This window comes from Zootoca vivipara, chromosome 8 (genome assembly GCF_965207765.1).
Source record: "Zootoca vivipara chromosome 8, rZooViv2.hap1.1, whole genome shotgun sequence".
Classification (NCBI taxonomy): domain Eukaryota; kingdom Metazoa; phylum Chordata; class Lepidosauria; order Squamata; family Lacertidae; genus Zootoca; species Zootoca vivipara.
Window position 1 is genome coordinate 40,528,886 of NC_142591.1, and position 14,767 is coordinate 40,543,652.

General features: G+C 41.0%; 1 protein-coding gene across 19 annotated transcripts in view; it reads right to left on the bottom strand.

Annotated features, from left to right (window-relative positions):
• The window catches only part of PTPRM (protein tyrosine phosphatase receptor type M), a 416,336-nt gene that overhangs the window by 231,973 nt on the left and 169,596 nt on the right, over positions 1–14,767 (bottom strand). For all 19 annotated transcript variants that reach the window (XM_035126005.3, XM_088675354.1, XM_035126003.3 and 16 more), the window contains exons 6-7: positions 12,398–12,572; positions 4,660–4,953 (exon numbers count right to left, since the gene is read on the bottom strand). In XM_035126005.3, coding sequence (XP_034981896.2) covers positions 4,660–4,953; positions 12,398–12,572 — 469 coding nt within the window. The remainder of the gene's footprint in view (positions 1–4,659; positions 4,954–12,397; positions 12,573–14,767) is intronic.

Consider the following 14,767-nt stretch of genomic DNA (forward strand, 5'->3'; position numbering starts at 1 on the left):
ATACTGGTCTGACAAGATACAAGCAGGAAAACACTAAACAATGCCTGAAAACCATCTTCGCTTCCACCTCAAAGAGCTAATACAGCCAGTTTTAGGGATAGGCCATACTAGGATCTTCCTCAAAGGTAAAACTGTGGCTGTGATTCAGCATATCTGCTATGTAGATATGTGCATAACAGTAAAGCTTCTACAATTTCTGAAGTATATTTCTGAATACCTGGATGTGTTTATAAAGTAACGTCCGGTGCAGCAGTGCTTGCCTGCTACTCAGATAAAAGAGGAAAAGGTTTGGCCATATGCACATACGCTCAGTGAACTTTTCTAGACTATCTTTTCTAATCCAATCTGTGTTTGGACCCACATTCACACAAAGTCTGTGACAGGGAGAATGCATACAATTATTGGCTGGCAAGAGATAGCATTTGCATGGACAAGAGAGATTGCCTAGGACCTGCAGTTGCTACAACAAGAGCAGTACACGTCTTCCAGAAACTGAGCATATTTCACAAAGCGCTTTATATCATCCAATATAAAGCGGATTATGGTAGGGCTGTGAGGAAATTTACTTTAGGGTTTGGGTTATGGCCTAGGCCACAGGTCATGCTGAGTAATGGGGGCGTGGCTATGTAAATCCCTGTGTTATGATTGGCAGAAGGGCCCCCTTTTAAGGTCTAGCCCTCCATTTTCTAGGCACATTTCGCCTTGGCGTCCGAAGAGAGCATCCTCCTTGGATTCCACTGAGTCTGGTTGTACTTGATCCTTTTATTATTATTATTATTATTATTTGTCCTTTTGGGTTAGCCTTTTATTAACTAGCTTAATTTAGCTCCGTTTGGTCTTCGGCTTGGCCTTCCTTCCAACATCCATGTGACCTGGATGGGCAAGAGGGGCATGCGCTGGGGGGAAACTCCTCCCTTTGCTGCGGCGCAAAGCCCTTTGCTTGGTTGTCCGTCCGCCCTGGTGCTCCAGCTGGGGGAGAACGATATCCCCGCTTTGGTCTCTATTTTATCGCTGCGCCTGGCTATCCTGCGGGATTTGTTGGAGATACGGACTTTGTTCCCGGAAACTGCCTTTCTCTGGTCTCAACTGTGGCGAAGGTTTCACTGGCGGAGTGACATTCCCCCCTTGGCCGGGGAAAGAGCCAGGAAAAGGGTTACAGTGCAGCTTCCAAGCGGGTGATTGGAATTGGGGGACGTTTTATACGACATCCCGGAGTTACGTTAGAGCCCCTCTCCCATATCGGGATGATGGGGTGCACCTGTCCCCCGCTGGGTATGACGTTTGGTTGAGGGACATATCTGAGGGCTTAAAAAGAGGGTTAGGTCTCTGAGTGTTGGCGGCAAGCCTGGGATGGCTTGATTGGCGGTTAGGCTTTTGGTTGGTTAATCGGTTGGTAGAGGGGTGTGGCACACAGATGCCTACCCCCACCTCCGTTTGCTGCATATAGTAGTATTCCGTTAAAGGAATCTCGGGGCTTACGCTCTTGTCCTTACCATCCCGCCATTGGCGGGGATGGTGGGCCCAAATTATAAGAGTAAGAGCCTTGGGGAACATTCTTGGGCAAAGAGAGGAGGGAATGACTGGGCTCAGCCACCTCCTCTCCCCCAGGTATGTTTACTTGACTTCCCTTCAGGAAGTCGGAGCAGGAACTGTCCAAGCGGACAGTGGTGAGTCCTGTCCTATGGTGACAGCTGATGTGAGTCCTGCCCCAACTGGGCAGATGAGGTGAGTCCTGTCCGAAGGGGACAGCTGATTGAGTCCTGTCCTAAGTGGACAGATGAGTTGAGTCCTGTCCTCAGTGGACAGATGGTGATAGTCCTTCTTTAGGAAGGACGAGTGGATAACCAAAAGCCTAAGCCAACACTCGGATTAAAATTGGTGTATTTAATAAAGTTGTGGCCCTAAATTATTTGCCAAAAACCAAACCATAATTATGTTGTCAGTTGTGAGTTATTTTAAGGTAATTTCTGGTAAGCCTCGACACACAATCAGAGATAGAAGTCCTCGGCCACTTTTATGGGAATAAGTCCCTCTGAACACTGTGGGACTTACTTTTGAGGAAATATGCATAGCGTAGATCTGAAAACGTTCATAGCTGTATATATCTGAATTTGAATATTTCAGCAAGAAACATGCAAGTTATGGAAGTTTCCATTTGAGATGGAAACTTATTCATTTAGCCTGCAACATGCTTCCCTTCCCCAATACACAGGGCTCTACTTTTTCATGCCATAGCATAAAGCATTTTCATGAACAATCTGTAAACATATCTTACAGTTACTTTTGGAGAACATTCTCTTTATTTTCTTTGCATTGTAATTATAGGTACATTTATTTATCAGTGCTAGAATGTTCTAACTTACTTGAATCACATTGTGCCTGGCAAAAAAAAAAAGCATTTCAAGGAACTATTAAAATTACAAAAAAACAACAACCAAAAACCTTCTTTCAGTGCTTTGAGTCTCAAAGTGGTCTGCTCTTCCCCAAGGGAACAAGCTTGTAGCATACAATTATCACCACAATTTAAAAGGCACAATGATTCATCTCTTAAAGGACTACCCATTCTGTCAATTCTACGGTGCATATTTGAGAAAGCATAGCTTCACCGCTAAGTAGTTTCACTGATTTATTATTAGCAGCCTTTGCAACTTTTTAACCATTTGAAATTTAAAAGGCACAATGTTCTCGAAGCTATGAACATGAGTTTGACCAAACTGCGTGAGGCAGTGGAAGACAGGAGTGCCTGGCGTGCTATGGTCCATGGGGTCACGAAGAGTTGGACACGACTAAACAACTAAACAACAACAACCATTTGAAAAGTATAGTCTTATACATGTTTACTCAGGAGCAAGTCCTATTGTGTTGAATGAGGTTTACTCCCATATAACACATAGGGCTGCACCCTAAGGCCACACCCCTGTACCCGCTTACCAATGGGGAATAAGCCCCACTGAATTCAATTGTACTTCTGAGTCAGCATGCTTACTCTGTAAAACACTCTTAAGCATAGGTGGAGTTATGTGAGACAACAGAGGGAAGACTAGGGTACAGTCATACCTTGGTTTACAACCGCCTCGGTTTACAAACACCAAGGACCCATCTGGAACGGATTAATTCACTTTCCATTACTTTCAATGGGAAAGTTCGCTTCAGGTTAAGTACACTTCAGTTTAAGTACAGACTTCCAGAACCAATTACACTCATACTTCAGGTTAAGTACGCTTCAGGTTGAGTACTCCACGGACCCGTCTGGAACGGATTAATCCACTTTCCATTACTTTCAATGGGAAAGTTCGCTTCAGGTTAAGTACGCTTCAGGTTAAGTACAGACTTCCGGAACCAATTGTGGTTGTAAACCGAGGTACCACTGCATCTCCTGACCAATTGCATTGCTCACTTCTCCCTCTGCTCTTTGACAATGGAGAAGAAATTTTTGAGCAGGAATCTGAGACCATAAAAAGCCACTATAATACAACTAGTTTTTGTGGCCATATGCATCTAAGCATACTCAAGTTTTTTTTAACAAAAAGTAAACAATAGCTCAGTCAGTAGAGCATGAGACTCATAATCTCAGGGTTATGGGTTTGAGCCCCCCATTGGGCAAACCATTGGGCAAACTCTATTATTCTATGAAATATTGGATATGAAACAATAACTTACTATCTTTCATTTTCAAAAAGGAATTTAAACTAAGAGGGAAGAGCAGTAAGATTTACAATCTTTAGTGCGCTGCTTATCTACTAGGTGTGCTATAATACCAAGCTTTATGTAATGGTAACAATTCTACTTCTCTCACCCAGGATGATTTTACTAGAGCTCTCATTTGTATCTTTTTACAGGTAGAAAGGCTAACACCAATGATTTACAATGGAAGAGTCTATGAGTTAGATCTATGCTGTTAGCTGAACATAGGTTCAGTTAAAATCAATGGAACAGGTTACGCATAACTTAATTGAGCCCATTGATTTTAGTGTGTCCTAAATCTAACTAAGGCCTTTCCATATTTATCACTTACAGCTGATGTTTGATCCAATGTTTTTAAGAGTGAATTTGTACCTGAGTGTCTGCGCCTTTGGTAACATGTCATGTCACTGTAATTAGAGGGTGAGTGTAGTTTTCCCTCTCTTCATGCTAATGGTGAGTTCTGATTAAATTTAGACAAGTTCCATGGCTGTAGTCACACCCTTTGTGTACCATCATGCTCCTCCGGTTAGTAGATGTCAGAATTATGATTAGGTACAAGGAGAGAGCCCTTTCACAGCTTTACAAAAAATAATTAATGCAGTCTCTATTTGCTGTTATTTCATTCCATGGAGAGACATTTAACAAATCCATCTGCACTACACTGAGGCCCAAAGTTGCAAGGAATGAACAAATAGAAAATAAAACACTAGCACAATCTAGCAGTTTAGCTCTTTAACTTGTAATTGATTTAAGTATTAAACACATACTTAACTCTAACTGAAATCAATGGTAATTACAAGTGCTTATCTTTAGCCTGATCATGCTTGCCATGGGTAACTTTCAGGATTACTAACTGCTAGTACTAATTTGGCTTCAAAGCAAAAGTCATACTTTAATTTAAAAAAAACATGAGATATGGTTCAAGAAATACATGGGGAACTACGTAGCATTGCAGCTATATAAAGGTTTACTCACCAGCACATTTTGTTCTTGTTTTAAGAGCTGGTCCAGGAGATCCAGTCCCTCCTTCACCTGGTCGAGTGAGTAACACACTAATTTCATATTCTGTGTCAGGATCCAGGTGTCCAATTTTATAGCTTGTGGAATCCACTGGTTGTATATCATACCAGCTTCCACTTGAAGTGCGATATTCTACTTCTCTCACAATAATAGGTCCATCTCCATTGATAGAATTAGCATTCAACTGTATCCATAAATATGTCGCTCCAACTGATGAAAGTTGAGGTGGTGCAATGGGAACAGGTGGCTCTGAAATAACATAAATCACAAATGTGTATTAAAAAACAACCCCTCATCTAGTAAATAAAATTAACAACACGTATAAATGTTCTCATTGCCATTATTTATTGATTCAGTTTATATCCCATCCTTCCCCACAAAGGAGCCCAGGATGGCAAACTTTTATATAGTTATAGTTTGCCTCTAAAAACAAATCTCCATATTTATTTAATTTTCAGGATGTGTGATAAGGTTTTACTCAGGATACAACTGCAGTTGGCTCCATACTGTATCTAAAGGTGTTTATTACTACATTTCTATCCCACATTTCCTCCAAGGAGCTCAAGGTGGCAAACGCCTTCTCTTCCTCCCCAGGAGGTAGATTAGTCTGGCATCAAGTGGAGCACAGGGTGGAATACAAACCCTAGTCTCCTAGGTCCGGGTAAAACACGCTGACTACTACACCACATTGACTTTACAAGCAGATGCACGACATTTTCCTGAAAGTTACTTAACCGGGCTTTGACTTTTATGCAATCCTATTTGTTTTAATGTGATTTGGGAGTGAGTGGATGTTTCTCATCATCCTTTCCCCTTTTGTTTGGGGTGTAATAATCTAGGGGAGTGGTCTCCTGAATCTCTAGTCATTTCTTGACCTGGAGCCCAGTGAATCTCTACATACTCATGTGCTAATAGCTCACTTAATATATTGGTCACACTATTAGTATAAAAATTTAAAACAATAGAATATGTTACATGATATCCTGTTAAGTTGGCTTGGTCAGATGTGTTGTACCCTAAAAATATTTGAAAACAGAGGCACTTAGACATATTCGACTAGTCAGAAGCTATAACCAGTATTATTTCCCATACATGCCTAAGCCTAGAAATATTGTTAAGTGATGGCACTTAGACATTAAATGTCATGGTGAAAATGACACAGAAAATGTACAGCTACAAGAAGAGACATTACATATCTCTGCATTAATGAGCTATTGTCACCGACTCCCATGAGATAAAAATGACAAGTCTGGCAGCAATTCAAAATGCCTACAAAAGTTCTTATTAATTATTCTTGCTCAATATAGATTGCTGCATTAAGAAAACATCTTTGAATCACTAAATAATGTTTTATTATACTACCAGTATCAATAAATGCCGCTATAAGTAGCTCAACCATTCCAAAACTTAACAATTCACATAACTGCAAAGACACAGTTACACCATTGTTCATAAGCTACATCTTTATGCAGAATCTGTGCAATTTAGAAAGCTTTGGCTTAACTAAAAATGATTTAACTTCATTTTAAATCATTAGTCTGTTTCTTCAACCAAAACATGAAATGGAACTTTGATAGAACATCCCGAGGCGTTTATGTAGCCATGCTGAAACAACAGTTAATTACGTTCAAATTTCCAGTGCTGGTAAGGACTGTTGAACTGCCATTTGAAATTCAAGCTCAGGATTGAGGCTACAGAGGTTACACTAATTCATTTTTGGTGTTACAAGTATTAGAAATCAGACTTTATTTTAATGGTTTTTCACCCCTAAGGGTATTTTCTGATCCCCTGCACAAAAGAGATATATTGTTCCAACAACCTACATTCAATTTCTTATTTTGTTCTAGAACTGGTCTATTTAAAGCTGGACTTCAATAAAGGCAAAACTAAGGATAAATGAATCATCAGTGACTTACAAATGGTTTGGACTAGAAGGCATGAAAGTGTTACCAGTGAAATGTACTGTGTTTGAAGTGATGGCTCTGGTTTTGAGCCTATGGTTGATGTTTCCCATAGAAGCTATCACTTCACGTTGCAGATCAAACAATGAATATCCATGCGTGAACTTAATTCTTATAAGAGGTTGTATAACAGCAGCTACTCAGAAATGACTATAATGTGAAGACTACTTGAAATCATAAGGTGAGCTATTTACACGTGCTAGTTCGCCAAACAGTTCTATCTCTGACAAATGGTTTTTCTCTATTTCACAACAATATGCCGGCAAGACTGCTTCAGGAATGGTTCACTGAATAGAGAATGTGTCAAAAGGCTTCCACATAACAGATAGAGATCACAAGAAGCAGCCCTAACCTTACCTACAAATAAGGGGGGGGGGCAACCAAAGAAAACTAAGAGTAGAACAACCTGCAACAGGAGCAGCAGCAATTGGGAGCTTTTTCATTTCTTCCATTACAACTTTCTGTTCCCATGTATACAGATTAGTATAGAAGCAAGAGAACAGTCTGACTAGCAGTGGAGCAAGCTGATTGGGCGCCTGGGGCGGTGCACGTGTCCTACGCCCAGGGATGGGGCCAGCTGCCTGTGGGGTGGGGCGGGGCGAGCCGGGACAGAACAATATGCGGGGCCTCCGAGGAGTCCGCCTGCCTTATCCCTCTTAGCTGCCCTACAGCTGAGGGGGAGGCGGCGGGCGGACCATTTGGGGCAGCGCAGAGCCTGCTGCTGCCCAAACTACTGCATCACTCCCAGGAGAGACGCATGCCTCGGGCATGCTGCAGGCTCCACGGTGAGTGCCGCCTGCAATTTTGTCATCCCCCCTCAGTGGTGACACCCGGGGCAGATCGCCCCCACCACACCCCCAGGCCCGTCCTAGCCATAGAGGCTAGTGGTGCGGAGAACCACGGCGCCGGCCGCTGGAGGGAGCCAAGTGAGCGCAGGGTTCCGGCGATCTGGCCAGGACTGTGCTCCTTCTCCGAAGACTCCGCGCTGCGCCTCCTTCTCGTTTCCCCAGTGCTGGGGTCCGCTCAGTCGAGCTTTGCCACCAGCACGCGCACAGCGCCCAAGCAGCTCTTGCTGGTCCCGCGGTGCACACGCTGGTAGCAAAGCTTGACTGAGCGGACCCAGCGCTGGGGAAACGAGAAGGAGGCACAGCGCAGAGTCCTCGGAGGTGGCCTCCCGCTGCTGCCGCAGTCCGCTTGGCACTCCCGGGCCCTTGGAGAGGCTCTGGAGGGGGGCGCTGGAGGGACCTAGCGCCAGGGCGCTGGATGGGCTTAAGACAGCCCTGCACACCCTCTTCCTCTGCCTCTGAGTCTGACACTATCCAGAGCTGCAAACTCAACACCTAATAGCAAGGACATCACATATGTCCATTACCCTATGCTATAGGAATGAGAACAGAGACTGGGCCCAGCCACCAATTAGATTAAAGTCTTAAGTAGTCTGCTCCCCCCCCCATCTTTTTCCTAGAATCCCTGTCATCCAATTATATGTTTTGAACTTACAAAGCAAGGTTGCAAACTAATGCTTTTTTAAGGCAGGCATCTTCCTCATTGGCACAGGGTACATTTTCATCAAGGACTATGGGAAGCCAGACATAACAAGTGTTTAGAACATGCTCACTGAAGCACAGCTGTATGTCAATGCAGTTTCTGAGGTGCCCAAAACTACTGACCATAGTATTGTGACCATAATAAAAGCAACAAATAATGTGCAGAAATCAAGAGTTGGGCCAGAACGCAGAAGTTCACTTCCCATCCAAAAAATGCATCTCTTCTCCATTCCACATTATACCAATTATGGCTAAGAAGGCTGTCATATTATGTGCCTGTTATTATGAGAGAAGTTATTATGAGAGAAGCCATAGTCTTCCACTCACAATAAATTGTTTGTTGAACAGCATAAAACTGTGAATCAAGAAATGTGCATGCTTAAAGCTTTGTACACATAAACACAGTCACTAAAAAGGGCAAAGACAATACAAAGACTACAGTTTAAGCATTTGATTTCAAAACGGTTTATACTGCAATGATACGTGTGTGGTTTTTTTTTTAAAAAAATGTTTTTTATTAAAGATTTTATTTGGTTACCAAAGTACATAGACTGTCTCTATAGACTGTTATTATGGATCAGTTATATTCGATGTGAGACACTGATGTTGTATACAGTATGTTTTCTTAAATCTTGCCACAGTTTTCCAAATGATTTTGCCCTCACATTTACAGACCAATCTCCGTTACACTGGTCCTTGGCACATTCAGTGCTATTCAAGGTGCTAAACCTTCCATCTGACAACCTGAGAAAATATAAGCTATGGACAGCACAGATGGCTGCCCTTCCGTGCCCTGCCTTAAAAACCTAACAAAATTCCTCCTAGCCAGTCTGACACCTAGGTTTACCTTGTATGAACTCAGTAAGTACTTTGAACTCTGTAATAATCTGATATCTTCTCAGACAGGCACATTCTGTTCTTCTAAATCTAATCTATGCTGCAGCTGACCACTATTAGAAAAGTTCATTAAAAGATGGGTGTGCACATAAAATACCAATTTACATTCCCAAATACCATTCTGTGGAGGAAAGGTGTAGAGAAAATCTGGTTGCCAGGGGAGAACAAGGCATATAAGGTCTCCACTGATGCTGACTGGAATCTGGTAAAGAACTGTAGTATTGGAACTTCGACAGGAGCTGTTGGGAAACTGCAGGATGCAGTTGACATTCCTCTTGGTCGCTTTTCCTGTGGCTCAGCCTGTCTGCTTGTGTGTTCAAGAGACTGAAGATGAGCTCAGCAATAAGTGACTAGAAGTTTTATTATGCTCAGCTGAGGAGAAGAGATACTACTGCACGAAAATCCAAAGATCAGACGCCTCCTTGTCTGTGAATGTTGGATTTCACTGTGGTAGAATATGTACATATTAGGACACTGATGAGTTGGAGACGAGGAGCAAAGTGTTGTAGGGCTAAGCAAGCTGCTTGAAGCTCTAACCAACGGATGCTCATTGATACTTCTGTTGGAAACCATAGGCCTTGGATGCTTAGATCTCTGCAGTGAACTTCCCTGTGAGGCTGGCATCCAGGGTGATTGTTGTTGTCAGTGGAACATGAAAAGGAGAACCCCTATGTAGGCTGGATCATACTGTCCACCATCTGGCTCAGTAAAAGTGGTGGGGGAGTTTAACGTGCAGTTGTCTGCTCAATGCAATGTCTTTCTGGATGGGTACTAGAGCGTTGGAGAGGGTGGGTGTGGTGCCTTTGCTCACAGAGTTATATGTGCCACTGAGATTCACAGATCTAGTACCTGTGCCATAAACATGAGATCCACTTTCTTGGATTTGATGAGGGTCTGGACCTCTCAGCCGATCACTTCCTTCCTGGAGATCTATTGTCATGAGTAGGTTTTGAGAATGGAGATTTTCTTTGATAAACGAAAAGATTTCCATGTGTTCCCCATTTCCTTGCCTCCCCAGTGAAGCTACAGATAGCGAGTACTTCTGGTTTTAAACTAACCACAGCTTCCCATTACACCCAAGGTCCAGAGACTCTGGTTAGCTTAAAATTTAAATGGTTTGATAACAAGCCAGGATCATAAACCATTATTTGATATTGTCTTATTTCAATAAATAGTAATTTAAAACTAACCTGAGTTTCCCTGGAGCTCAGGCAGAGGAAAGCATGTCGCAGCCATGCAAGAAAAGGTAGTTGGAGCATATGAGACCAAGTCTCGTGCTGGCTGTTGCACATAACACAAAACAGTATTGCAAAAGTCCCACAGTGTACAGTACATAGTTTTGCTTATGCAGTAATTCCATGTAGGAAAAATTTTGTATGTGAATATCTCCGAAATATGTGAAGAAGTTCAAAATATGTGAAGTTCAAAATACATGAAACAATGTTTCAAAATAAGCACTAAGCCATTATATCAAGCCTAAAAAAAAGAAAGCCGTAAATGTGCACATACTTTTAACTCCCTGATAAATATATATTTAAAACACATATGTTATTGGAAGGTGGGATGCAATTTTCTGTAAAACACACTTTTAAAAAAGGAATGTGTAATTGCCTATCAGTAACAATGCAAATGAGCTTAAGTATATCATAATGTTGTTATTTAAATATAATCTGTTCCAAGGTCAGTACACTGTTTAAAATGGGCTTTTTAGGTCACAAGGAATGGCCCGCATGAGGTCTCATAAAAGCTACGGCACAAGCAAAGGAATTACCATAATTACTTCATCACACTACAAGTAGCTAATGGGATTACACCCTAAGGGTAAGCAATTATTCACCATACACAGTGCTGAGAGGTGGATAAGACCAAATATTATAAGGATATAATAAATAAATTCACACATGGAAGGTTCAAGGTCAATGGTAGTAAATTGATACAAGTTTTTAAGAAAGCTGAATCTGAGGACTCTTTATTTCTCCTCATTTTTCATCAATATATAGCATGCCTGTAGATCACTTCCTTTCCCCCCTCATTATTGCCCCACCCCTGTGTACTATATATCTGCTTCTGAATGATATGTTCTTAAGAATTTTAATTGAAAAACTTCTATTTTAGCAATACAGTTGTACATCAGTTGTCGAATGCCCCTACATATGTGCCAGAAATGTTCATTCCGCTTCTGCTTGTATCTTATTTTTTAAAAAGCCTAATTATGTGTGGAATTATACTAACTATACACCCCCCCAATATGTGTAAAATATGTGTAAAAAAGAAAGGTCATAACTCATTCTGCAGCATAATTTTATAATTATAAAGGGACCCCTGACCATTAGGTCCAGTCGTGACCGACTCTGGGGTTGCGCGCTCATCTCGCATTATTGGCCGAGGGAGCCGGCGTATAGCTTCCAGGTCATGTGGCCAGAATGACAAAACCGCTTCTGGCAAACCAGAGCAGCACATGGAAACGCCGTTTACCTTCCCGCTATAGCGGTTCCTATTTATCTACTTGCATTTTGACGTGCTTTCGAATTGCTAGGTTGGCAGGAGCTGGGACCAAGCAACGGGAGCTCACCCCGTCACAGGGATTCGAACCGCCGACCTTCTGATCAGCAAGCCATAGGCTCAGTGGTTTAACCCACAGCGCCACCTGGGTCCCCTTTATAAGTATATCAAGTATATAAGTATATCAAGTATATTTTATACAGTTATGTGCACAGTTATATGTATTTGTTTATGTACTGCTCACTTTAGGAAACCTAGGCTATATATGCATCTAATAGGCATACAGAATTATGTATATAATAATGCATATAATGATTAATATAATATGTGAGACTTGTTCTGTATTTTTAGTGGAACAGAGGGGCTCGCTTCTTGTTGAGATTAAGGAACAAAATCAATGTTAGTTGAATATAATTTTATGGTCCATTGGCCACAAATATAGAGTTGCAAAATGTAAAATGCGTAAGATTGTTAAAAGAGGAGGTTAAAAAGAAAAAGCAATCATAAAATGTCTAAGGGAAGTTGCAATGTTTAGACATTTTGCAACTTGCTTAGTAATTTAAAAAAATAGAGCCTTCCAATAAAATGATCAACAGACTCTGAAGACTGTCCTAGGAAGGACTGTGTAAGGGGATATATCTGAGTTTCTCTAGCCACCATTTTAAAAAAAGAATGTGACACTGGCTACACCTCTTCATTATTATAGGAGCAGTACGTGTTATTTACAGGAGCTCTGTAATAACTTAAGATAGTACTCTTCTCATGCACGCATCCATTCTGAAATACCTTTAACGATCAATTCTGCATAATTTGATACTCCAACTCCTCCTTCTGTGCGAATCATGCAGCGGTAATTGCCTGCATCTCGTTTGGTAGCATTTACCACACTGAACGAAGCTACGAATCGCCGATCATTAAAAACTTTCATATCCTTCAGAGGTGCATCCCGTACAAGCAATCCCTAGTGAAAAACAAATTAAAAGTTTACTTTTGATGAGGGGAAAAAAAACTATTGTAAAGTGATTTAATTTCTCCAATACTTTTCTACCCCAGTGAAACTCATTTGGCAGTAGGGATGGAGGAGGAATTCATTTGGTCCACACCTTGAAAAGCAGACCACCCCAAACTTGTTTACAGATCAGAATTCAACTCTTGATGTGAACATTTCATGCATTCTTTCAAAACACACAAACCATAATGGAACATAATGGAACCAGGGCTCCCCCCCCCCAAGACGGAACTCAACAGTACGCAGTTCCAGCATGTCTCGGGTGGGCACCATTGCCATTATAAGAGAGCATAGGAGGCATTCATGGTGAGTTCCAGAACCTCTTTTTCTAGAAAAAAAATAGCACCGAATGGACCTATTTGGTGGTAGCAGCATGAACCATGCACAGTTTCACAATCTAGGTGTGGCTTGTCATGTGTACCCCAAACAAATATGAATGACTATAAATCCTTCCCATAGCATAAGTATACTCTTGGCTTCAATATATTTGAAATTATGTGACTTTAAATGCTTTTCAGTATTTCTACTTTTGTCCTCAAACACAAATGAAATTACAAAAACTTTGCTTGACATCTAACCTGCCTGCCTTTATGAAGTGGAAAGAGCAAGCCCTGATTCCTATACCAGAAAGCAAAACATAAAACCTATTAAGGAAATGACTGAACTCAAGTTTGTTAATTACGGTGTTCAGATGTCAACTTGTTGAAAGTAACCTTAACATGCTATTTATAGGTTTTTCGAAAGCTCCAAATAATGTAAACATTAAACTGACTCTTGTACATAATTCATGAGGCAAAAGTCAAGGTTAAACAGAGCATTATGCCAAAGTATCTGGATATTAAACAGTAAATAACAGATTTTAATTTCTTTAATAAGTACAGCAATAATGAAGTCATTTAACTTTTACAAGCGGTTTAATGGCATGCCCTTATTTAAGAAACAGTTGGAATAAACAGGAGTAAAATAACTTTAAAAGACATAGTTTGCAAAGTTCAAGATGAAAAAGGTTGCAATCATGCCAATGATTACCTGGGAGCTATCAGAGCTGAATATTTTATTTGTTATGTGTTTATTTGTGTTTTTACTTTTTTCCACCAGTATTAGCACAATGACACTCACTTCCTATACATTTCTAGTTGCAATTTCTGCTTTTAACCTATGCAACCTTACAAAGCTAGGAGAGGGTGGGAGGGTGGCAACATTGGAGAGGATATTTACAGTTACAGCCCCACCCCCCACAACACCTGTGGAATGTTCTGTACAGTCTGAGGAAGAAAAACGTTTTTGTACAACCAAGTTATGTAAATGAATCCTGACAACTGCAGCATATGACCACCGTCCAAAGAGCACAATGTCCCAACATTTATGTGAACTCATATACTGTATTCATATTTCTACAAGACAGCACCAGCAATGCTATCTGACAGAACTGACCACCAACAAATGAGGGTTTCTGATATGTTTTCTCCAGTCGGACCAGCATTTCTAAAATGCAGAGAATCTACTTTACTTGAGTGTTCAACAGTAAAACAGACAGAATATTTAGAAAAACGAGGGGGGAAACAGAACAATGATCACATATTCACAGTCTACTCATATTTTGGACACAATGGACTTCATACTTCTTAGCAGAAGATCATGGATGACAGAGATTTTGAAGACTCATACTCATTAGCTATGTTAAAGACACATGTGCAGCCGTTGAATGGAACTCAAGTTCCAATTTGCTCAGGCAAAACTGATGCAGTGAAATTGGCCTGACTTCAATGTAGATTTTTAAAATCTACATTGGTGCATTTTATATATAGCAAATTATCATTCAACTTGTTGATCAGTGAATGGAAGTGATTGTGAATGGGTCACTGTGAATACTTTAATATGCACCTTAAGAAGTGGAAATGCCTGCGGATCTGATTATAACAAAAAGCCACACCATAGGAAGTCCAAGGTCTGCAACACACACACCATTAAAGCAACATGCACTGTATAGCATATAAATGCAGCTAATGTGTCCTTTTCACAATAAATGGGGGTAGCATTGGATGGTTATCACTGGCAACCAGAAAAGGAATAACTTCTTTTTTAAAAAATGGGATGCATGCTTAAAATGTGCTTACAGAAGACAACTTTCAACAACATCATCAATC